Raw genomic sequence first — 25,191 nt, forward strand, 5'->3', positions numbered from 1 at the left:
GGTAGAGGAAGCATTATTAGTGTTTCAAACACATTTTTATTCATTAGTAGGAGTGAAAATTTGGAAAGAAGTTGGGCTTTTTCTCAAATTGTCATTTTTCATTCTCTGTTTTTATAATTAAGTAATGATTGAGGTCTACGATGTGAGTGATTGACAGTATTCTCAAATAGTTACACGTGACTGTAAATTGTAAAATTAAAATTATTACAAAAACTGTTCCGTGAATGTACATATTTATCGGGTATGATAAATATATGATTGTTCATGTAATGGAAAAATATTTGCATCAAAATGATGCTTATGCTCAAATTTCAACAACAAAAAAACACTAGGAATAATTTATTGTAGATTAAGCGAACCGTACGAAAGATAAATGAATAAATAGAGAACAAAACGAATTTTTTGATTTATTTTTCTTATTTTTTTATCAGCAAGTGAAAATTTCAGAGAATAATTTTTCAGTTGATTTCAAACTCTGTTTAGTTGGTCTTTTGAAAAAGTTTCTGAAATCATTTTTTATTTCAAGATTAATTTGTTTTAGTCGTATAATTAAAAATAACTTATTTACAGGTTGAATACAACGATTAAAAAAAAATGTTTTACCAAAAAAATGCATACATTTTTTAATGAAAAAAACGGCAAGTGTTGCGATCATTTTCAAAATTTTATTAAATGCATTATCTTGATTTTTTTAAAATTACGGTATATGTTATATTTTTACCAGTGTCAAGTTGCAGTTGCTCAGTAAAAAGTGGCATTTGAATCGAAAATGGCAATGATTTTGTTCAAGTCACGTCCATATGGGTGCAATTACATTTTGCGACGATGCTTTGCATCCGATCGGTCTATGTACGTTTTGGATCCAATCAATCCTGAAGAGAAGGTTTCCTTTTTTTTATTTATACTATAATTTTTTTAAAAAGTAATATTTGACTATTATGATATTTTTATTGTTTACTAAAATTCTTATTCGATATTGTGTATATTGGTTAAAAATGTATTTTTGTTTCTTCATTTCATCGAGAGAATTGTATTATTTTACATTTTCACAGCCCGACAAGTTTTGCAAAATTCAAAAATCAAATCTATAAAATTCAATTTGTCATTTATGCCTTTACAGTATAACTTGGAATTGTGAAATTTAATCTTTAATTTGTGTAGAAAAATATTAGCAATATCATCACATTAGTAGATGGGGCTTTTTAAAATTAGCTTATAAGTATTGGCCGAGAATTGTTTGACAAATGCACAACTTTTTTTTGAGAGTCAATTTTGCTGCAGTTGTTTGAACTTTTCATTTCAACTTTACTTTGTCAATGAGGAATGTGGAGAAACTTGTTTTTGCAACTTTGCCATTTCGAAGTTGAAAATTGATTGAATCTTTAACGTTTTGGTTTCAAAATTTTTCTCCACTAAAACTAATAATAAAAGTTGCATTAATAAATTTATCGGTTGATTCAGTTTAATTTTTCACGTTGAAACTGAATAATTATAATAATATTTGCATTTTTTAAATCTTGTTTTCTGCGTTATTATTAATTGCAAGTTGAGTGATAAAAAAAGTTTCATCTATTTTTATGAACAACATGAAATAATTATATTTTTCCCTAAAGTTATATTCGAATGTAAAAGTTCTTTTTTGTTTATCAAATATATAATACAAAAGTTGTAAGTTTTCTTGAAATCTATTTTTTAGATTAAACCACTTTAATAATTATTTTTAAGCAATAAAAATTGCTCAGTTTATATATAAAAATTTTTTGTAGAAATTTCAAAAAATTTTAATAGCAAATCGAGGTGAAATTGCATGCCGTATAATAAAAACATGCAAAGCGATGGGCATCAAAACTGTTGCCGTGCACAGCGATGTCGACTCGTTGGCGGTATGTGGAAAATTTTTTAAAAATTAATATGTTGATTTGAAAATTTCAAATTTTTAGTTACATGTACAAATGGCCGACGAAGCTGTCTGCATTGGGCCGGCTCCAACCAGAGATAGCTATCTGCGAATGGATAAAATATTGCAGGCGGTCAAAGACACCGGTGCTGAAGCGGTAAGTGCATTTTGTTGGACAAATGACAAATGCAGATTAAAATTATTACATTTTTAATTCGCTTTTTTCAGGTGCATCCGGGGTATGGATTTTTGTCAGAAAATACCGAATTTGCAAGATTGCTTACCGAAGCTGGTGGTGTATTCATTGGTCCAAATTCGAAAGCAATTCTTGCCATGGGCGACAAAATTCAAAGCAAACGCATAGCAACCGAAGCGAAAGTAAGCATGATACCCGGTTTTGATGGTGAAATAAAGGTAATTCAATTGAAACAAACCTTTCACATGTATTATTGATAATTGATATTATTGGTTTCAGGATGCGGAAATGTGCGTTAAAGTTGCTAATGAAATAGGGTATCCGGTGATGATTAAAGCATCCGCTGGTGGTGGCGGTAAGGGAATGAGAATTGCTTGGAATGATAAAGAAGCACGAGAAGGGTTCCGACTATCTCAGCAAGAAGCAGCGAGCAGTTTTGGTGATGATCGCATGCTGGTGGAAAAGTACATTGATAATCCGCGACATATTGAAATGCAGGTAAAAATAGATGTCTTTTCTTTGGTTTTAGTATTGTAATTTTTCAATCAATTCTGTTAGGTACTATGTGATAAACATGGTAATGCTATTTGGTTAAATGAACGGGAATGTTCAATTCAAAGACGAAATCAAAAAGTGATCGAAGAATCTCCCAGGTATGTTCTTTTTTTAACGTCGTTGTAAGAACGCCGAAATCATTTACAGTATGATTTTATACAGTCCATTCGTCCCACCGGAAATGAGAAAAAAGATGGGTGACGAAGCTTGTGCTCTCGCCCTAGCAGTTGGCTATGATTCAGCAGGCACGGTTGAATTTCTGGTCGATTCGAAACGTAATTTCTACTTTCTCGAGATGAACACCCGTCTTCAGGTGAAATGATAATAATAAATTTTTAATGGAAAATTAATTTTTTAAATTTAGGTTGAACATCCCATAACAGAAGCAGTCACTGGTGTTGATATTGTTCAGCAGATGATCCGAATCGCCTACGGTATGCGAAATGAATATTTTTGATGAAGCTTCACTTTCACTGTAGGTCACAAATTAAATTTGAAACAATCCGATATTCCGATCCGTGGCTGGGCATTGGAATGTCGTGTTTACGCTGAAGATCCTTACAAATCATTCGGACTTCCGTCCGTCGGTAGACTGACCCGCTACGAAGAACCGTTGCGATTGAACGGCATTCGTTGTGACAGTGGAATTTATGAAGGAAGTGAAATTAGCATCTATTATGATCCACTTATTTGCAAAGTTAGTTGAAAATCAAAACTTTTTTTCCACATATCAATTCGCTGATTAATTATTTTCAGCTCATAGCTTATGCTAATGATCGAATAGAGACAATCAATTTGATGCGTGATGCTCTTGATGAATATGTAATTCGCGGTAAGATTTTACGCGCGGGCTTTTAATTAATTCCCATAAACTTTTTCGAAGTTGACAAATTGGGGTTTCCATTATTGTTCAGGTGTGACGAATAATATTCCCCTCCTTCGAGACATAATGTCAGAAGAGCGTTACAGGTCAGGAAATATAACTACAAAATATCTTTTCGAGACCTATCCTGAAGGTTTCCATGGTGTGCGTTTGAATGATGAAGAGACTCGCAGTATTGCGGCCGTTGCTGCTGCCCTTTTTACTCACCACCGGCATCGCGCTGTTAATTTTCTGAACAGTGTCCAGTATCAAATTTGAGCTATAAACAATATAAGAAGTATATTTTTCCCTTCTTTTAATATATGTTTTCTTTTCGAAGGCAAGATTTTTCAAAAAATACGCAATCCATGAACGAGCAGATGCTGTTCGTTAAAGTGCCACATATTGATCGTGAAGCGTCGCAGCACAAAATCAGTGGCGTGGAAATTATCCGCGACAGTTGTACAGTATGTGATTTGTAAATATTTTGTAGAAAAGTAATGATTGTCAAGATTAATTTGTCAATGATCATCTCCAGGTAACACTTGATGGCAAAAAGGTTCATATTGAAGGACCTATTAATTTTTGTAACACAGTTTTGAACTTGAAAGTCAATGGAAAACCTTGCAATGTTCAGGTACTTTGCCTTTTCGTGCATTTCTTCCACGTTTCGCGCTGATTTTATTTTTTTGCCCAGATAAAAAGTTGTGATACAGCCGGCAGAATATCTCTGTTATACAAAGGCTGTCCGGTTAGTTGTTTTTTTTTTATTTGATTTGGTTTAAGTGCAAATGTTTTATTTGTTCAAGTACGATTTGAATGTGACTACCTCCACCGCGGAGAAATATTACAAATACATGCCAGCGCCGAAAAAAGTAAGCAGTGTAATTTCTAGTCGAGTAATTTATTTTAACAAGTGTAGCTTTAATTTGTTTACAATGTGGATGAAAAATGAACATTATTGTTTTGCAATTGAGATTAAAAGAATTGAGTTGAGATTAAAATTTGTATAATGAAACAAAGTGAAAAAATGCTGTAAAATAATTTAGTATTTTCTTTTTCTGTTAGGTTGATCTGAGCAATGTGATTGTGGCGCCAATGCCTGGCATGATCAAATCGGTCAGCGTTAAGGTAGGACAGGCAGTATCGGAATGTCAGGAGACGTGCGTGATCGAAGCAATGAAAATGCAAAACAGTTTATTAGCACCAAAATCTGGGAAGGTATGCATTTTTGTTTGTTAATTTTTATCATCAACCTTGGAATGTTGTGCTGATTTGCTTTTTGCGTGTTCAATTGAATAACTGATGAACAATTAATTATTGTTCATCTGGTGTAGTGTAGGAAAGTTTTCGTTCAGATTTCAGTAGTAGTAGGTACAGTGCTTGTTCACAGTTGTTCGCAAATTTGCCAACATTTATCATTAAAAAAAAATTCACTAACAATATGGTTGTGGACTGCTTGCTTGCCGCATACTGTGGAAATGGCCTAATGTTATAAATGATTTATTTTCAACGATTGTTGCTTATAAACAAAATTTAGGTGAAAGCAGTAAATTGTGAAGCTGGCAAAGCGGTTGAAGAAGGAGCCATATTAATTGAATTTGAATGATTTATGATAATTTTTGGTAATTTGTTTCAAATGATTGTGGCAACAGTTTAGCTTAGATTTTCTCTCTTCTGCATAGTTGATCGGCATAAATTTGATCTGTTGCTTTACTTTTCTCATCTTTAATCAATTTGTGAACTTTCACTAGAATTGATAGTAATAATTTTAGTCGAATTAATTCAGCTTTTAAAATTTCTCTTTTCAACTAATTTAACTTTGATTAGATATTGAAATTTGAATTCGATATTTCAAATAAAGACTTTAAAAAAAAATGAGTGAATAAATCAGGGGAAGTTTATTTGTATTTATTGCAACTTGAATTAATTAATTGATCAATCAAATAAGCGGTTTACCATAGGTTGTTTGCTGGTTGAAATTATTTTTTTTTCCACGACGACACTTTCGCTCAGAAGCGTTTATCGTAAACATGTAATGTTTTATTTCTTTTTAAAATCATCATCGCCTGTCTCTTTTGACGGCGTGGTATAATTTGGCATTTGAGAATCTTGCGACAATTGATTACTGATAGCTTAACGAGCGCAGCCTGTCCATTTTTATGATGATTGAGTGTTGTTGTGTTTGAAAGGAAAAAGCAAAGAATGAAAAAGGTTTTATTTATGATCGAATTGTTGACAATGATGACAAAAAAGATTAATAACAATTTCCAAACAATATCATTAAAGTTGTATCAGTTTAATGTTAATTGTGATAAAATTTGGATTATTTTTCGTTTGTTTGTTTGTTTGTTTGTTTTGTGTTTGCTGATCTTAGAGATTTGATAAATTGTATACCAAGGCGTGTTGTTGATTGCCGTGCGTTATCGTCGTTGATGATTAAAACGTAACATCTAGCTGGCAATGAAGAAGAAGAAGAAGAAGAAGGATGAAATTGATAATAAATTGCCACCAAGCGAGCTTGTGTGTTGCTCAATCAAGCTGACAGGTGCCGATTTGAACAGCGGTTCCCCTCATTTGATGAATTGACTTTTTTGGCACTGCTCGTTAGCTGTCATCGAGATTTGTTATTGGTTGTCGATTTTCACTTATGTAACAAGCGACATGCGGACGCACGTTATTATTCACTGCTGCTGATATTCCTTCCTCCGTTGGTATATTCTAATTTTTCCATTTTCTCCAACTCGTTCATTTTCACCGTTATTTCTTCTGCTGTGCTGAAATTGCGAATCAACATGTCGTTTAAATCAACGCTTTCACAACTATTACTACTATTGCTTGCACACTTCAGAATTTCCTTTGCGACTCCTTGTGATCAGGTAAAATTTGCCAATTTTTTTAATTTTTTCTTTATAATTTCTTTGCTAAATGATTGAGTATCAGTTGTAGTAGTAATATTTCTATGTTGTTAATTGATGAAAAATGATCTCTGACGTCATTTATTCAATTGGTCGAAATTTCAAATTTGCTAAAAGCTTTTTCTTTTCCACATCATCCATAAATATTGAGATAGATTTAATCAGTTGTAATAAAATAGGAAAGATTTTCTGTGAATAGTTTATCATTTGAAAGTGACAAGCAAATTATATTATTATTTTGATTGCAAACAGGCGCCATTAGAACAGAGAGCTTCGTTGGAAGAAGTTGAGGAATGGTTAGCGAAGTACGATCGGGATGCGGGCCAATTGCAAGATCTCTACACGGTGCAGTTGTTCCAGTATCGTTTAGAGTTGAGCAAGGGACTTTTGGAAGAATTTCGCTCGACCGGTGTCAAAGTGATCAAGCATCAATTGGACGCCCGTTCAGGCGCTTTGAAATTTCTCGCCAATTTACCCAAGAACGTCAGTGTGGAAACGGTGCGTCAGTTGCGTCTGATATCAGCCCAAGCGGCGGTGGATTTTGGAATTTGGGATGTCGTTTTGGACAAGAGCAAAAAGCGTTTCGTCGAACTGCCCGAACTGATGCTTTCCGGCTATAGTCGGTCGTTTGCTTGTGAAAACCAGACGACCGTTGCTTGTTGCCAACATCCCATTGTTTTGTATCCAAATTTGATCGCACTTTTTTCCAACAATCGAACCTACGACACACTGTTCCCACTGTGGTATAGTTGGGGATCGTCGGTGCAGTCGATTTTGGAAAATCAATTTGTCGAATTTGTCAATCTTGCCAATCAAGGTGCCCGCAGTGTCGACTATGAAAATTACTACAACTACATGGAATCGAGTTATGAGAGGCCGTTGTTGCAGACCGACTTGTTGCAGTTGTACCAGTCGACGTTGCCAATTTTTGAACATTTGCACGCTTACGTGCGTCGCAAATTGATCGCCCATTACGGCACATCCCGTCTGCCCGCTTCGGTTATCGAAGCTCACTTGTTGGGCGATCTTTGGGCCGAACGTTGGGATGCGCTGTTCGACTTGACCGTACCGTACAAGTTCATGCCCACCACCGACGTCACCAGCTCCCTCAGAGCACTCAACTACACTGTGGAATCGTTGTTCCGCCTGGCGGACAGTTGGCTCCAATCTGCCGGCTTTGTCAAAGCTCCGGACTCGTTGTGGAGATTGTCCACTTTTGAACGCTTCGACACCAACGCATCCCAAACTTGCATACCGACTGCGTGGCAATTTCACGAAAACGACATGCACCGTGTGACCACGTGCGCCGGTGAAGTGTCGACCAGGCAGTTGCTCGAAGCGTTTCGTCTGCTCGGTCGAGTTCAGTATTTCATCCAATATCGCGACAGACCGTTGACGTTCAGACGTCAAGCTGGTCCGGGATTCATGGAAGCTATTGGTGACACGTTGGCGTTGTTCGCTTTGAATCCCGCCTCGTTGGAACGTCTCGGTTTGTTGTTCGACAACAGCACACGCTTCGACGTCAACCACCACCACGTACAGTTGAATTATCTGCTGCGCGTGGCGTTGACAATGCTGCCGTCGATACCGTACCATTTCGCCTTGAACCACTGGCAAAAGGCCATGTTCGACGGCACCATCAGCGCCAAAACGATGAACATCCACTGGTCGATATACAGGTACCAGTATTCGGGCATCGGTCGACCGATGCCGTCGGCAACTTTGGACGTTCACGGAACCAACCACTGGTCAGTATTCGCCGTCCAGCCTGCTTATGCCAACCTCATCGGCACTGTGCTCTCGTTTCAACTGTTCCAAGGAATTTGCCGAGCGGCCAATCACACCGGACCGTTGCACCGTTGCAATTTGGACTCCAATCCATTGTTGGGCCGTCAGTTGTCGAATCTGATGCGACTCGGTGCCACCAAACCCTGGCAAGAGGCGTTGAAGTTGGTCAGCAAAAAGGCACTGCTCAGTGCGGAAGGCATGTTGGAATTTTTCGAACCGTTGCACGACTGGTTGAAACGAGAGAACGAAAAAGCGCACGAATGTTACGGTTGGAATTACAAGCATGAAACGGCCCCAATTGGGACTCAATTGCAGAAGCCTCGGTGTGGGGATTTTTTGCCGACCAATCAAAATTTTAAAGCTGAACAATTTTACAATAATTACGAAGCGAAACAGTTGGCCTTGGAACGCGAAGTACGTTCTCGTTGGTGGGATTACGCGACCAACATCACCGATCACAACCTCATCCGAATGACCGAATCGATGGCGAACAAGGTGGCATTTGTTGGCGAAGCTGCGCGTCGAGCCAGAGCCGAAATCTACCTGCCCATGGTGGACGACGACCGGCTGGCTCGTATGATTCGTCTGGTGCGTTCGAGAACGTTGCAGTTGAATGCAGTTGACACTGCGGAGTTGAATCGTCTGATTGGGGGCATGACGAGCACGTTCAGCAGGGGGCGAATATGTTCTTGGCGACCGTTTCGTTCGACACCGGACTGCAAGCGCATGTGGAGCTTGAATCCTGATTTGACGAATTTGTTCGCCAACTGCCACGACTACAAGACGCTGCTTTACGCTTGGCAGGCGTGGCACGACGTCGTCGGCCGTCCAATCAGGGGCCCTTTCGAAAGGGCCGTGCAGTTGGGCAACAGAGGAGCCCGCGCGATTGGCTACGACGACGTCGGCGACTATTGGCGCGCCCAGTACGAAAATGACTACTTGAAAGAGGAGCTGGCTTCGATGTGGCAACAACTGCTGCCGTTGTACGAGCAGTTGCACGCCTACGTGCGCAGACGCCTGCGCTACTTGTATCCGGGCCAGTTCAATTGCACGGCAATTCCGGCCCACTTGTTCGGCAACATCTGGGCAGAGAGTTGGGTGAATTTGTTCCCCCTGGTCTCACCCTATTCCAAAGCACCACAAGTCGACGTCAGCGAAGAGATGCGCCGGCAGCGGTTCACACCGGAGCGGATGTTTCGCCTGGCCGAATCGTTCTTCTCCAGCGTCGGTTTGCCGAACATGACGCGAACGTTTTGGCAAAAATCCTACTTGGAACGACCGGACGACGGTCGAAATTTCATCTGCCACGCCTCGGCTTGGGACATGTTCTATCCCGACGATTTTCGGATCAAAATGTGCACCCAAGTGACCATGGCCGACTTGATCGTCGCCCACCACGAAATGGGCCACGTCCACTATTTCATGCAGTACGCCGACCAGCCGAGTGTGTTTCGTTCCGGCGCCAATCCCGGCTTTCACGAAGCGATCGGCGACACCATCGCCTTGTCCGTCGCCACACCGTCCCACTTGCGGCTGGTCGGTCTTTACAATGGCCCGGTCGACGATGCCCACTTGGATGTGAACTTTTTGCTCAAACAAGCGCTGGAAAAGGTCGCCTTTTTGCCGTTCGGCTACCTGGTCGACTTGTGGCGGTGGAACGTTTTCCGAGGCGTCTATTCTGCCGACCACTGGAACCGAGACTGGTGGCAGTTGCGTCACGACATCCAGGGGATCCTGCCCGCCGTCGAACGTCCGCGATACTCTTTCGACCCCGGAGCCAAATTCCACGTCGCCTCGTCGACTCCGTACATTCGTTATTTCATCGCCCACGTGCTGCAATTTCAGCTCTACAAGGCGCTGTGTCAGTTTGCCGGTCACAGCCGGAACCACGGCGAACCGTTGCACCGGTGCGATTTTTACAACAGCACCGTGGCCGGCGAAAAGTTGGCCCTGATGCTCCAACTAGGCTCTTCTCGACATTGGCGCCAAGCGTTGCAACTGGTCACCGGCGAACGGAAACTTTCTGTTGAACCGTTGAAAGAATATTTTCAACCGCTGATGGACTGGCTCCGCGAAGAGAACAAAAACGAATGTTTCGGCTGGGGTCGTCAGTGGCCAGAGCAAGTGCAGAGCACGCTGATGAAACCTCGTTGTGGTGCATTTCAACCGCCCGATCAAGTCGAACTCGAACTGATCAAGTTGAAAAAGTTTTTGGAAAATTTTCAAATTCTCACCAGCTCATTGCAACGAGAAATCGATCGAGCCCATTGGAAACGTTGGACTGACGCCGGCAATGGAACTCTGCTCATGAGATTGTTGAATTCCACCACAGAGAAAGCTTTAGTGTTGAGAAATCAGGCTCGTCAATTGGCCACTATGAATTATTCGTTGTTGTTCGAACCGACCGATTTGGAAATGGTCGACGTGATTTTGCATCCGGACACGCCCAACAACGACGACGATATACGACTGATGAACGAGCTGCTTTTGAAAATGGCCTCTATCGGGGATGGGGCTTTTATTCGGAAATGTCAAAGGGTACCGGCCAGTGGGGTCCCAAACGGTACCGACGACCAAAGATGGTATTTGATTCCGGATTTGATGAATTTGGTATCACGTTCTTCGGTCGACGTGGAAACGCTCACTTACGTGTGGAAGCAGTGGCGCGATACGGTCGGCAAGCGAATGTTCCCCTTGTACGAAAAATATGTTTCGTTGACGAGAAAAGTGGAATTGGAAAAGCGGACTGCCAAAACTGACCACCACCACCACCACCACCAAATGGACCAGCTCGAACAATTGACCAGTGAACTGTTGCCGTTGTACGAACATTTGCACACGTACGTGAGAAGAAAACTTATGGTGAATTATCGTGACAATTTCACCACTTCGTCAATACCGGCCCATCTGTTGGGCAGTATGTTTGCCGAAGATTGGTCGAATTTGTTGTGGAACGTCAATTTCACCACTGCTCGGTGGATACTCGAAGTCGACCAGTCGTTGAGGAGGAAAAATTTCACCGTCATCGGCATGTTCAAGCAGGCGGAAATGCTGTTCCGAAACGTTGGATTGGACAATTTGACCGAACAATTTTGGCAAAAGTCGATTTTCGAGCAGAAGAAAAAAAATCCATCGTTTGAAAAACGACTGCTCTGTCGACCGGCCCTCTGGCGATTTCCAAACGACGACCAATATAGAATTGGCCTGTGTGCCACGGTGGACGTTCAACAGTTTCTGGCTGCGCACAGTACGCTGGCCCGAGTGCACCATTTGATCATGCTGTCTGAACAGCAGCCGGTCTTGTCCATTTGGACCGGCAACTCGAACGTCGCGGATGTGGTCAGTTTGTTGGTCAGATTGTTGGCGGAAAATTTCAACTACCTCAAATCGACCGACATGATACCGACAAAGTGGAATTACACGATCGACGACGAACTTCAACTTCTACTGTTCCAAGCGCTGAGAATTGTCCCATCGTTGCCGTATTATTTGGCCATCAGTCGATGGCGTGCGCAGCTCGCCGACAACGGCACTGCAGTCTGGCAGCGATCTTGGTGGGATGTTAGAAACAAATATCAGGGCATTTCTGTCCCAGTGGAACGACAAGCCACCGACTTTGATCCCGGCGCCAACGTGGACGTCTTTTTGGCCCGGTCAACGGTCGACAGTTTCCTGGCCACTGTGGCCCATTTCCAAGTGTTCAAGTCGCTCTGCGATCGTCAAAATCACAAAGGCCCGTTGCATCGGTGTAATTTGTTGTTGGATCACGGTCAGCATGTTGGTCAAACGCTGCAAAATGTACTCGTTGTTCCGTCGGGTCGAAATTTGTCCACTTTGTTGAACAGTTTGACCGGCAATTCTGCGATATCGACGTCCGGTTTGCTCGAATATTTTCGACCGTTGTTCGAATGGCTGAAGACGGAGAACACTGACGACTGTTTCGGTTGGGGGTATCAGTGGCCTGCCGACATCAACGACAGCTTACCGCAGCCGCGTTGCGATAGGGTTCTGCCAGTAGATCCGGTCGACGTTGAAACTGCAAAAGTGAGCAGATTTTTGAACTCCTTTGAAAAGCATGCCCGATTGGTGAATGGCCGTCTAGCTTGGGCCAGGTGGATCTACAGAACCAACAGTACTGATCTCGAGAGCAGAATTGTTGCACTCGAGCAAGTCGAATTGGAGCATGACAAATTTTACGAACAACAAGCGAATGCTACTGGAAAATTCAAATTTGATCTGATACAAAATCCGCTGATCATTCGACAACTGTACGCAATAAAAGACCGTGGCATGTACTACAGGGCTGAAAATGGTTTGAGAATTTTGTTGAATTCAATGCGGAAAATTTACGACACAATGTACTTTTTTCCACTCGAACGACAAACCCCAGTTGACAGTGGCAGTTTGCAACTGGCTTCAGTTGACGATGACCGACGACAGTTGGCCAGTTGTTGCAACGATTACACTGAAATGTATGCAATTTGGGAAAATTGGCATGGAAAAATTGGTGCAAAAATGAAGCCACTTTTCGAACAATACGTTCAGCTGGCAAATATGGCAAGCAACAAAGCCGGATATGTCGACATGGGATATTGGTGGCAGTCGCGGTTCGAAAGATACAATTTTGTCCAACATTTGCAGCAACTTTGGTATCGAGTGTTGCCGTTGTACGAGCGGATTCACGCTCGCGTTCGACGACTATTCATCCGACGTTTTCCGAACAAATTTTCAAATTCCAGCATACCGGCTCATCTTTTCGGTTCTTATTTGTTCGACCAAAACTGCGCTGATCATTTCGATCATCATTCACTGCCCTATCCGGAACTTCTATCGCTGAATGCAACCGAAGAGATGATTTCTCGAAATTACACCGCCCACCATTTGTTCAAGTAAGTTTGAATTTTTATCCACTCTTATCAGATCATGTTCTTTGTCTGCAGTTCTCTTATTAACTCGTGATATTTATTTATTTATTTATTTTTGAAAAATGTACTTGATTTAATATTTTTTAAACGTTTGTAGAATGGCTGAATCATTTTACGAAAGTCTAGGTTTTGCCGAGATGAACGACGCATTTTGGAATATTTCCGTATTCCACTACGAGACGACGACAAACAGCACGCCAAAAGATTGTCGCCCTTTGGCTGTTGATTTTTCAAATGGCCTCCAATATGCTATTTACATGTGCACGGACGTTTCAGTTGATGGACTAGTCGAAGCGCACCGGCAAATGGCTCGTCTGCATCACTACATGACTTGTGCCGAGCAGCCGTCCATTTTCAGGCACGATACTGGTATTGGATTTTTCCGAGCAATATCTGACGCTGTGGCACTTTCCATCGGCACACCTACGCACCTCAGTCGAATTGGTCTGCTGAACATCAGCGAAGGGGATGTTTCGAAAAACATGACTGACATGAACTATTTGTACAAGGCAATTGTACGCGACATCGTCTCCCTACCAGCTGGTTATGTGATCGACTTGTACATGTGGAACGTGTTCAATGGTAAAATCAGCTCGGAAGAGTTGGACGAAGCGTGGTGGCGATTGCGCAACGCCCATCAGGGTATAATGCCGCCGGCTGGTCATCGGTATTCTGGTTTGGACGCGGCAGCGGAATGGCGTATTTCCAATCACGGGCCAATGGTGGGCAATTTTGTGGCGACAATTTTGAAATTTCAACTGTACAAAGCATTCTGCGAAGCCGCTGGTCACAGGGGACCTTTGCACCGGTGCGATTTGTCGAACAGCAAAGCTGTGGGCCGGCTGTTGAAAGCGCTCATGAAGCCCGCCAATTCGTCACCCTGGTACGAAACACTCGAACAACTGTTCAACATTAGCCAACTGTCTGTCGAGCCACTTTTCGAATATTATCAGCCAATTGTAAGCTGGTTGGAGCAGGAGGAGGGGGGCAAAAACGACGAATGTTTCGGTTGGGGTGAACAATGGCCTCCGGCTGTCGAGAAAACTCTACCAATTCCCAGGTGTGGAATCACAATGGACGACGATACAACTGATGGCGCCGAGCAGGAATTGATCCGAGCGGAAAATTATTTGGCAAGCTACGAACAGCGAGCCCAAACCGTGTACGAAGATTACGCCAGAAAACGGTGGCTCTTCTTGACCGACATGGTCGATCACAATCGAAACCTCTACGTCGAAGCGGAAGTTGTGAAACGATTGTTCGACGCCGAACAAGCCAGCCTGGTGTTGGATGGTAATTTTAATTTTTCTTCGTTGGCCAGTGTAAACCAGCAAGTGGTCAGTGTGTTGGAACGAATTGTCCAGTCCAGAATTGTGAAAATTGAAGAAACCCAAGCGAAGGCGTTGGCCAGTGTTTCGGCACAACTGCGCACTTTGCACAGTACGACTTTTATCTGCGCAGTCGGCACCGCCAACATGGCCAGTTGTCCCCACGAAGATCGTCTTTATCTCGAACCGGACCTTGTCGAATTGATGGCCAAATCAACCGATCCGTCGGTACTCCAATACTTGTGGCAACGTTGGCACCAGGCGATCGATTCGGCGGCAATTGGCCCCTCCCTGCACCGGCATACGGCCATCAGCAACGCCATAGTTAGACGGAACAATTTTCCCGATTTGGGCGCCTATTGGCGCTCTTTGTATCGAGATGCAAATTTCGAACGGACGGTCGAATCGTTGTGGATTCAAATTTTGCCACTGTACGAGCAGATGCACGCCTACGTGCGCCGAATGCTTCACGCTCGATATCCGGATTCGTTCAACACGTCCGCCGTGCCGGTGCATCTGTTCGGCGACATGTTCGCCTCGAACTGGCTGCCCCTCTATGCAAATTCCATACCCTATCCGAACGTCAGCACTGCCAGTGCGTGGTTCGACGAGCGACTGACCCAAAACTTTACTGCTGAATATTTGTTGAAGTAAGAAAAAAAAAGAACAGGAAAAGCTATTTATTTTTTCAAATTTAATTCAATTCAATTCAATTGAGAGATATTAAATGTTTTTTTTTTCGATTTCAGAATGGCGGAAAAGTTTTTCCTCAATATTGGTCTACTTCCATTGACAGAACAATTTTGGAACAATTCAATTGTAAATCCCAACCGTGACAAGCGCAGTAATATGGAATGTCACGCTGGAACTGCGGACTTTTTCAACCGAATCGACTACGCACTGAAGAGCTGTACTGGTGGTAGGTATTTGGCCAGAGATTTTTTGAACGCTTTTGAACAAGTCGGCCAAGTGGAATTTTCGATGATTTGTGCCGACCAGCGTCTGAAATTCAGGGAAGACGACGAGTCGGGCTTGCGTGAAGCGATAATCAACATGGTCGTTTTGACGGCCACGACGCCGCTCCAACTGCGCGATATGGGCCTGATTGTTGAGGGGCCGTTCGAACGGGGCTCGTCGCTCGAAGCCGAAGAGGGCGTGAATTTTTTGTACTTCACTGCTTTGCAGAAGCTCGCCTCGTTGGCGTTCGCCTACGCGGCCGATTTGTACCGTTGGCGTCTGTTCAACGGCTCAATTCCACAAGCCGACTACAACGACCACTGGTGGCTTCTGAAATACCAGTACCAGGGTTTGGTGGCGCCGACTGGCCTGCTGGAAAATCTCACCTCATACCACGCCGCCTCTGAGCACCACATCGCCAACAACGAACCCTTGCTCAGGCTGTTCGTCGCCAACGTGTTGCAGTTTCAGTTGCAAAAATCGCTTTGTCTCGAATCTGGTCACCGAGGCCCACTTTACCAGTGCAACCCACTGGCCGGCGGATCCGCTGGCCGACGGCTGAAGCGCATGCTGCGCACCGTCTGTTCCACTGGATCTTTTGCCGACGCGTTGCGCACCATCGCCACTAACATCAGTCATTTGTCCGCCGAACCGCTCCTCGAATACTTCCAACCACTGCAACGTTGGTTGGAAACTCAAAACGCACTTGCCATGGACTGTTACGGCTGGAACCACAACTGGACGACCATCAACGTCACCGGTCTTGTCAAATATCCGCGCTGCGGATTTTACTACTACTACAACGGCTCTTCGGCTGCTCCAGGTAGGGCCACCGGGTCGTGAATCGAACCCAAAGCGACGCTGGTTTGACAATTTTTTACCCCTTTGCCTTTTTTGTCAATAGAAATTTTTTTTCTCATTCCTTTTATGTGCACATATTTTTTTCATTGTCCATGTGTATGCAACAACAAACAGTGTATTCATATATGTATATATTCTGCTGCAAAGCAAACCACAAATCCCTTGCTTGCTTGTTTGTTTGTTCATTTGGTGAATATTTATTACATACATATATATATATATATATATACTTGTTTCACAGATGCTCCCAATGTAAAAGTTTTCATTGTACTTGTTCTACTTTGGCTGACGAGGATCGGCTTCGATTTTCAATGAAACAGACTCCACCAACGCATCAACCAACACGGTGCCAGATGAAGAAAATGCGAGCAATTGATGCAATTTTATTGTCAACAACAACAAATTTCTCACTTCTTTCTAATCAGCAACAACACAGGGATTGCATTGATCGAGTGATGATCCACTGACACGCACAGTTTTGATGAAATTGCCATTTCAAGCAATTCTTCAAAATAATAATAATAAAACATTTATTTGTATGCTTTTACAACACGGTAACGTTGCGATTTTTATTTTTAAATATATTTTTGACAATTCTGGGTTTTGTTCTTTTTTTATCTTCGATATTATCTTTGCAAAAATATTCCAGAAATCATCCATCACTACTACTCACTGCAGAAAGGAATAATAATACTGCCAACACACCTTTTCTCGAATACCGTCCAACCGAACAGCAATATTTTCCAATACAGACCACATGGACAAATCAGTAACTGGACAACAATATTCCACAATGCTGCTATCAGTGACTGTTGTTGGTTGTGTAGCAAATTTTCCAGACAATCTGTTCAAATGGCCGACGAAATCGACTGCTCAGCAACAGAATGAGCACATTCGTCGTCACTGCACGCTCAACCACCAGTAGCAACAGTTTTCTTTCTACTTAAAAACTGACAAAATGCGATACCCTAATTGGTGGCATTTTTTACTGAAAATAATAACACTCTGATAAATCTCTTCCACTAATCTACTGCAGACTATTATTGACCAACTGTGCACGCACGGCAGCAACCAATTCGACAAACAGAGATCATCTATTTCACTTATTCTCCACTGATTGATTGTGCACAGCGACCAAACTGATAAAAAATTGGTAGATGCATTCATGTTCAGATACCGATAGATTGTGCTAAACCATTTACGTGTGGTACAACAACAGTTCGACTCCGTTTGTCCCAACAATTACTATGCCAAATCATCAGGTTCAACAAAATAAGAACCACATCACCTATGACCAACAGTCGAACGATCAGCAGATCGAACAGTACAACTGCACTCTGTTACAATTACTCTCACATAATGGACAAAAAACACTGCAACACATTGGACGAATAGTTTGCAAAAAATAACCATCCTCTACTGCAGGACCATACAAACAGCCGAGACAACCAAATTGACTACTTGCTTTCCTACAATTTTAGCTAAGTACTTTGTCAATTAAGCATCATCGACTGTTCTACTCAGAAACACTAGCCGCATCAACGGAAACGAATGCTGATTCCCCCTTGTTAGACCCCCGTCACCGAGCTATTAGCATTACAGAATAAATACCTACATATCACGTACTACTGTAGCGTTATTAGAAATGCAACAAGTTTATACGGTGCATCGGGTTATTTCCTATTGCGGAGCAATACAGTTTTATCGTGCCCCGCGTCCACTACTCCGCACGGCGGAGCTATTTGCTATCTCGCAAAAATTTTGCATAATGCACGACACCTACTACTGCGTACTGGGTTATTTCTTACGGCGGAGCAATTCAGTTTTATCGTGCACCGAGACCATTACTCCGCGGTAGGTTATTTTCCATTATATAGCAGTTCACTTTTATCAGGCACCGCTGTATCGGTTACTGCGGTCAACATTAGCTATTCGATTGTCCTGTGCTTGTATCATACACAATTCCGCTAGCAGCCGCCCAGAACTGTATCTACACTGTGTGGTATATTCAGATAGGTTGGTTATTTGCATGTTGTTAGTAGTCTGCTGTTGCTTTTCTTGCTTGACCAGATAACGTTGCGGTGGTAGCTACAGTGTAGTGCAGTGCGGCGACTTCACAATTGATTAGTCTTACTGAATGATGAGCACGAAGCATTATATAGAAGAAAGTGATCTGTTTTTTCTGTTTATTCCCATTTTTTGAAAATGGTGCATCACAATTTTCGACTGGACACAAAAGAGGCAAGCCTGAACTTGGTGAAGATATATTTTGGTAAGTTGCATTTTTTACTTATATTAAGATGTTGAGATTGTAAATTAGCAAAGAAAATTAAATAATATACGGTTTATGTAGGTTTTAGAATTCACTTTCCAGTGTGCCAATCTATTTATTGTCAGTAATTACCTTAAAATGTTCAACAATTAAAACACAGTTCATTATGAATGTGATAATTTGTAAAATGTATAACGATATGGCTGTCATACATTACATTTTATATTACTGTACATTTCGATGGGGTATATTTAATTTGAATACTTGTCGTATTTTTGCAATTAATGTCTGCAATTGACTGCTGTTTGCGTGTTTCTTATTTCAACTTATTTGTCAATTAGAAAACACTTTGAATCTGTTGTTTTTAGTTATGTAATTTTACTTAAATTGCATTGAAAATGAATTACGGCTTTTTTCGTGCATCCACTGCTCTTTGATCATTATAATTTATGATTAATTTTCTATAATAATTGATGAAAAACGTTTTAAATATCAGTTTTGCACGGTCGTCATTTAATTTGCTTATTATCGTATAAATAGATTCAGTTTTTTAATTCCTCACCAATGCACTCTCCGTACCAACCGTATATCATCAACCATTGAATCTGAAGTCAAGAAAGCGTTATGTATTGCAGTTGAACAAAAATTTGCATGCATTTTCTGGTAAACAGGTCTTACTGTGCCTGCGTTTCATTTCGTTAAGCAAACAAAAATTTTCACGACTGTTAATCTAAAATGACACTAAAAGCAGCACACATGATGCAACTTCACAATAATAACAATTAAGTTATTCTTCGTTACTAGATAACATTGAATTTCTGAAAAATAAGAATATCAAATGAAGTTGCTTCATATATTAGAAACCGTCGCTTGTGATGAACAATAGTTGCTAAGCAAACAAACGGTAAGGCAATAGACGCATGAAAATTTGCATACTAACGAGATGCGCCTAACAGTGATGAAATAATTTGACCAAACTTTCGCTTTAAAACTCAAATAATAACTATTTAATTTACTTTATTTGGGCTATGCAATGGTGTCTGGATATACGAAGCAATATTATTGTTAATATTGTTAAGTTCTATCACATATCTTGTTGCTTTTTCGATTGTGCATCAACAGTCGCAAAGGTTTATTTCTGAACATAACGGAATCTAGGCGTACTACATGTTTAACACAATTTGAATTATGTTGAGTATGATTTAAATTTGCATCAATTCATGAATTCTAAATTTTATTGTGAGGTTGATATCTAATATTTGTAGTTGGATGGTGTCCTGCAAAATCAGAATGAAAGACGATTTCAAAGGAAGCCTGATAAGCATCATCATTTATATTCAATATGGCCAATCACGTTATGTAGTTTTTCAAAAAATGTATCTCCAAATGATGGGAAGTTTACTATTTTTGTAAGTTACAGTTTTTTTATTGAATGACATTGTAATATTGCTGGAAATAGGTACTGAATATGTAATTGCTTAACGATAACTAAGCAATCTGTTCTTGGAAATTAAAAAGTTAACTCTGCTGAAAATGGTATTCATTGCGAAGTATAATTATCGTGCTGACTATTATTGCATGCGTAAGCAGCGATCAATACACTAATAGTTGATTGATAGTTGCTTAATTTACGTACGATTAACGTTGCTGTTTAGTTTCATATAAGTCACAGATTTTTATGCTTATTTGAATTAAGTCATACATTACAATATAATTTGACATGGATAATGACTTTCATCTGTAACGTATTCAGGATTTTGTTGCTGTTCAAAAATTATTATAGGCTTTGTTGCTAGCGCATTACATTATCTTACGTTTACAAAGCATACATGCATTTCTAGGTCAGCAGAGTATGTTTATGCTAATGTGAAGGAGAACACTGCCGATGGCATTTTGCTACGTGCCCTTTCAGCCATTCAAATCCGGAAGTGATTTTCCTCGTATAAATTTCTATTTATTCAGGAGCTGCAGTATTATATAAATATACGCTGCTGAAGAGCGGTCTAATTAGTTACTGCGTTGCGTTACTTGGTTATTTTGGTGCTTCACTTCAACAGTTACGTTGTGATTGTTAGACTAAAAATATGATGAAACCACGAACATCAATTGGCAAATTAACAGCTCTGCGTTTGCTTTATAGCTCATCAATGACAGAGCTGCTGACAGGTATGAATTTTTGCATATTTTTTGTTTTTTTATACTTTGTTACCTTCTCCTGCCACACTGAACTAAACATGCCCGCTTTTTAAACATTTCATAGTTGTTAAAGTTTAATTTTTTGAATCGAAGTTTATCCATTTTTTTCTGTAACGATGTGCAACTAATAATCAGTACTACATTAGAGACACGCCAATCTGAAACCGTAAGATATAGAAAAAGTGATATATATATATATATATACATCCTTTATTCTCAACAGTCCTTACAAATGCATTTCGAAAATACTGTTGCCATAGCCGTTGAACGACTCGCATATTATTTTCAATGCCCTCCATGATGTTTACTGGTGATGTAACATAGTTGACCTATTGCAATTGCTCTATATGCTATTATTACTATAGCAATTGCCTCCTAAATGCTTGACACTGGCCAATTTGTGCCCAGCATTATTTCAGTAAGACATAGGAAAGCTGCTCTTTGCTACAGAGCACTTTTAGTTACCACCCTTGAAACTGTCATAATGGCCTGAAATTGTTCCCTTCATCCTCAAAACTGACTCCTGAAAGATCGTACGATGTCGCTGTCTTGCCTATAACACTAACTTATACAGATGCACTGGTTTTTTATCATTGAGAGAAAGGGTCTATTTCCATAAATGTTGTCAGTATTGATAAATGAAACCACGCCTGATAGTTATGCATGAAAAGTTAGTGAAGGAAAGCGAATCACATTCTGACAACTTTTACCTCCACCACCCTGCTACCTCTCCCTCCTTCCTTCTTTGCTGTTCCCTTCCTACTCTTTTCCCGTCTTAAAGCTGTTTACATTACTATAAATCTGAAAACGTATTTCATTTTTGAAACTGTTTTCAGTAGAAGCCGTTTTTTTTATTATGCATATAATTTTGATTTGTAGAAAGTCATTTACAAAATATAAATTATTGTATTTTTAGTAATTTGCAATGCTTCAGATTATTAAAAGTTTGTTTCAGTTTATTTTAGTAAAAGAAATTTGCATAATATTGCTCTATTACGTAATAGTGCACTATTACGTAATAATGCAGTAATACGTATTAATATGAAGTGTGTAAATAAAAACGTAATAAATTTCATCGTCTCGTTTAATAACGCTGTTCATGATATTTATTCTAGTGCGCTATTAGTGATGGAAAATTAGGTTGTTCTTCCGGAGGCAAAGTAAATAGTCATTTGCATAATTTACTTGCTATTATACATTTAATCAGAGCACTTTGATTACATTAGGTTATTCAGTTCACTGCAATGCTATCAGTCTGGCAGGTGGTCAACTACAATTCCGCTCTTCAACACCATCCGTGAATAACTGGTAAGTTCGATTTGATATTTTGGTGGTGGTATGCTATGCATGTTACTTTACTTATATGGTGAATGGAAACTGACGGGTCTCTTTATAGTTTTGTTATTGCTAACTTTCAGGTACATCAGATGGTGAAGACGAAGAAATTCTTTGTTTTTTATTTTGAGATATAATTTACTTTCAGAATTGACATTATTTTATATTCATATCAATGAATATGAAACAACCAGATTGTGAAAGCTAACTGAATGAGGTAAATATGCGTCATAATAATTTTTCACTCCTGTTTGTTTGTAATTATGTTCTTTTCCGTGTAGGATAGCACCACCATCAGCATCGCATCACTTTAATCTTCATTTTGGCATCATGTAACTGATATCACATATTGGTTGTGTTGGATTTTCATAAATTTTAAATTTGAATATTACATTGTAAATATGGCTTTTTAAATGTACAACCATATCTAATACAGTGCAATATCTGGAAAGAGTTAAGATGAACGATATCCTGTTTATATACTTGTAAGTAGTGCACCAATATTACTTCTCAGTTTATTCTTTTCGTACATTTTATTTGTACTGACAATAGCAATTGTAATGATACTTATAAGAAACAGCCATATTGTAAGAAAATAATTGAAGACGAATAACAGTGCATCATAATTTCTAAATTCCATTCTTTGATTTTCTTTCTTTGATTTAATCCTTCTTTTTGGTTTAATCATCTCCTTGTCGATGTTTCCCTTGTGAAAGTCAAGAATTCTAACTGTTCTCCTTCTGAGCTTTTTCATCGTAACAGTACGAATGAATTAAATATTCTTTATTGTATAAATAGATGACGTCCAACTATCGGTGAAGTGTGGATTCGCAATGAATTCTGCACTCAAGTAGTTGAGGTTTCCATCCAGGCGTTCAAAAAGCGTATGACAAAAATCAGCAACTATTCAGTTTGTTTCGATAGCTGACGAAATGAATGCAGTATTCGATATAGGTAAAAGTGGATAATATTTATAATTGTAACAGATGACGACAGCACAAGCTCCAGACCATCGAAGCTTTCGTATACATCTGGCCATTTATTAGTTTGAGTTGTCGTCAGACTGTTCCTGAAGTGATATGACAATTTAATTACAGATTTTTTTGATAGGTATTATATCTCGTGTAGTTTTGTACTGGCCCTCTACCGTGGGTAGGAGCTCCGGGAAACTAAGGCGCTCACTAACTATTTCAGTTTGGTTTGCTTATCACAAAGAGTAAGAAGGAATTGGATATTGTTCATGACAGCAATAAAGTACGTTAAAACAATCGAACAGGTATTATTTTGCTAGACATCCTGTCGCTATGGTAATTCAAGTTGGCATCAAGGAGTTCGAAATGAAGTATTTGGATTTGTTTCTGATAGCCGTAGCATACGTAATCAAAATTGAACTTGCATAGAGTTGCTGTACACACACTGCCACTGTGGTTGATCCGGTTGGCATCAGGGCAATAAGTATGACAAATTAGTAATAATTTTGCTCGTTTTGATCAGTGACAGCGGTCACTCTGCGATGTTGCTTATGACAGATGAATGTTTAATTGAATATTTTATAGGGTGCTAACATATTTTAGAGCTTGCTAAATAACAATCATCAAACAGCTTATGATTAACAAAGTAAGCTTTTCTGCAAATTTTTACGCTTAGTAAATACAATAACGATGCGCTGTTATTCCTCTTCAATTACTTTTTATAATATGACTGTTTTATTATTATTTTTTTAGCATGCTTTACTTTTACTGAATTTCAAATTTTAGATGAAATTGCATTCTTTGATAACTATGCGTTATTGAATATCCGGTTACTGCTATTCAACTCTTACCGTATGTACATTTTTCTTTTGTGTACTGTGTAAGTTAACTATAAATTGTAAATGGTAAAACTTTTTGTCGTTTCAGTTTTTCACGTTTTTTCTTCTCAGAGGTAGCAGCGTTTTCAAGATTATTGAAGTTTACGTAAGAATTCATTTTTGATCCGGATTCACAGATTCAAGTAAACGCAACATGGCTAAGTAAATAGCTGTAAGTGTACATGTAGATTCAATGTAATTAAATGTCAGGTAAGTAGTGTTCAGGGTGAGTATAAGTAGTTTAATTTATACAACAATAAGTAGTTTCTTTCAAATTTGTATACTTATTTAAGAACCAGATGCACTGTTATTCGTCTTCAATTACTTTTTATAATATGGCTGTTTCATATCAACTTTATTGTATAATATTTTTAATATACCTATAGTTTTATAAATATTATTTATAATTTATAGATGTATATATTACAAAGATTAGTATTTGCACATCATAGCAATGAATTACGTTTTCACTAATCCTCTGAGCTCGCAAGTGCTGCAGTTTGGCTCACTTTGGTAATAAATTGCAATACTGTGCGTGCATATTGTATTTTTTTATTTTCAATATTCAATTTTGGTTTTTAATTTAAACAGATTTTTATAATCAATTTTTAGATTATTTTTATTTACATTTATTTTTAGATCTGCATTTGTATAAATGCTACGTAGTAGTAATTAGCGTACAGGTAAGTTGAGGTAAGTGGAGTAAAGGTTTGCGTAGGGAAAGTTAATTATGGCTAAATTATGATGCTAAGTGTACACGTCAGTATCAGCATAAATGATTTCTACTGGACGCTAGGTGGAACACAGGTAAGTATGAAGCTGCAGAGGTAGGTAGAGTACAGGTAATATAATGCTTCAGAAGTAGGTAGAGTACAGGTAAGTATAAAGTTTCGAGGTAAGGTAGAGAACAGGTAAGTATGAAGCTGCAGAGGTAGGTAGAGTACAGGTAAGTATGAAGCTGCAGAGGTAGGTAGAGTACAGGTAAGTATGAAGCTGCCGAGGGAGGGAGAGTACAAGTAAGTATGGAGCTGCCAAAGAAGGGCGAAGAAGAAATTTTGAAAATTTTTAGAATTTTGCCAGGGCGGTACTTAAAAGCCAAAAAAAAATTTGCATATTACTTCTAAAGCGATTTAAAATTTGCATAAAACTGCCCTGAGGGCAAATACTGTGCAATAAGTGCCCTGGCATAGCTTGAGGAATATGCAATTTTATTGCCTGGGCATAGCTGGGAAAGCTGGGCTATATGTAAAAA

The 25,191-nt window shown here is 39.8% G+C and overlaps 3 protein-coding genes across 3 annotated transcripts; all 3 read left to right on the forward strand.

Moving 5' to 3' along the window:
• Positions 1-1,835: 1,835 nt before the first annotated feature.
• Tsp_03331 (putative angiotensin-converting enzyme, somatic isoform) lies at positions 1,836-17,175 on the forward strand. The gene is made up of 16 exons (XM_003379627.1): positions 1,836-1,883; positions 1,941-2,054; positions 2,126-2,311; positions 2,373-2,591; positions 2,652-2,746; positions 2,796-2,923; positions 3,128-3,345; positions 3,405-3,480; positions 3,563-3,675; positions 4,049-4,147; positions 4,579-4,731; positions 6,681-10,889; positions 11,007-13,105; positions 13,239-15,119; positions 15,219-16,249; positions 16,937-17,175. Exons 1-16 carry the CDS (start codon positions 1,836-1,838, stop codon positions 17,173-17,175), a joined length of 10,908 nt encoding a protein of 3,635 aa, XP_003379675.1.
• A 2,412-nt stretch (positions 17,176-19,587) lies between these two features.
• Positions 19,588-20,634, forward strand: Tsp_03332 (DNA-repair protein). Its single transcript, XM_003379628.1, has 4 exons — positions 19,588-19,689; positions 19,825-19,921; positions 20,343-20,459; positions 20,522-20,634. The coding sequence occupies exons 1-4, from the start codon at positions 19,588-19,590 to the stop codon at positions 20,632-20,634; spliced, it is 429 nt and encodes a 142-aa protein (XP_003379676.1).
• Positions 20,635-23,022: 2,388 nt separating this feature from the next.
• Positions 23,023-24,049, forward strand: Tsp_03333 (AMP deaminase 2). Its single transcript, XM_003379629.1, has 3 exons — positions 23,023-23,044; positions 23,815-23,941; positions 23,989-24,049. Exons 1-3 carry the CDS (start codon positions 23,023-23,025, stop codon positions 24,047-24,049), a joined length of 210 nt encoding a protein of 69 aa, XP_003379677.1.
• Positions 24,050-25,191: the final 1,142 nt, after the last annotated feature.

This window comes from Trichinella spiralis (assembly GCF_000181795.1).
Source record: "Trichinella spiralis strain ISS 195 chromosome Unknown Scfld2, whole genome shotgun sequence".
In the NCBI taxonomy this organism is placed as follows: Eukaryota; Metazoa; Nematoda; class Enoplea; order Trichinellida; family Trichinellidae; genus Trichinella; species Trichinella spiralis.

Excerpts from the sequence above, each read along its gene's own strand:
- Tsp_03331 (XM_003379627.1), top strand. The coding sequence starts at position 1,836 with ATGGGCATCAAAACTGTTGCCGTGCACAGCGATGTCGACTCGTTGGCG. Across the intron at positions 3,346-3,404 it reads ATGATCCACTTATTTGCAAA|CTCATAGCTTATGCTAATGA; the intron begins GTTAGTTGAAAA and ends AATTATTTTCAG. Across the intron at positions 3,481-3,562 it reads TGATGAATATGTAATTCGCG|GTGTGACGAATAATATTCCC; the intron begins GTAAGATTTTAC and ends ATTATTGTTCAG.
- Tsp_03332 (XM_003379628.1), top strand. The coding sequence starts at position 19,588 with ATGCAATGGTGTCTGGATATACGAAGCAATATTATTGTTAATATTGTT. Across the intron at positions 19,690-19,824 it reads GTGCATCAACAGTCGCAAAG|TTGGATGGTGTCCTGCAAAA; the intron begins GTTTATTTCTGA and ends TAATATTTGTAG. Across the intron at positions 19,922-20,342 it reads ATGGCCAATCACGTTATGTA|GCTTTGTTGCTAGCGCATTA; the intron begins GTTTTTCAAAAA and ends AAATTATTATAG.
- Tsp_03333 (XM_003379629.1), top strand. The coding sequence starts at position 23,023 with ATGAATGCAGTATTCGATATAG. Across the intron at positions 23,045-23,814 it reads GAATGCAGTATTCGATATAG|CATGCTTTACTTTTACTGAA; the intron begins GTAAAAGTGGAT and ends TTATTTTTTTAG. Across the intron at positions 23,942-23,988 it reads ATTTTTCTTTTGTGTACTGT|TTTTTCACGTTTTTTCTTCT; the intron begins GTAAGTTAACTA and ends TTGTCGTTTCAG.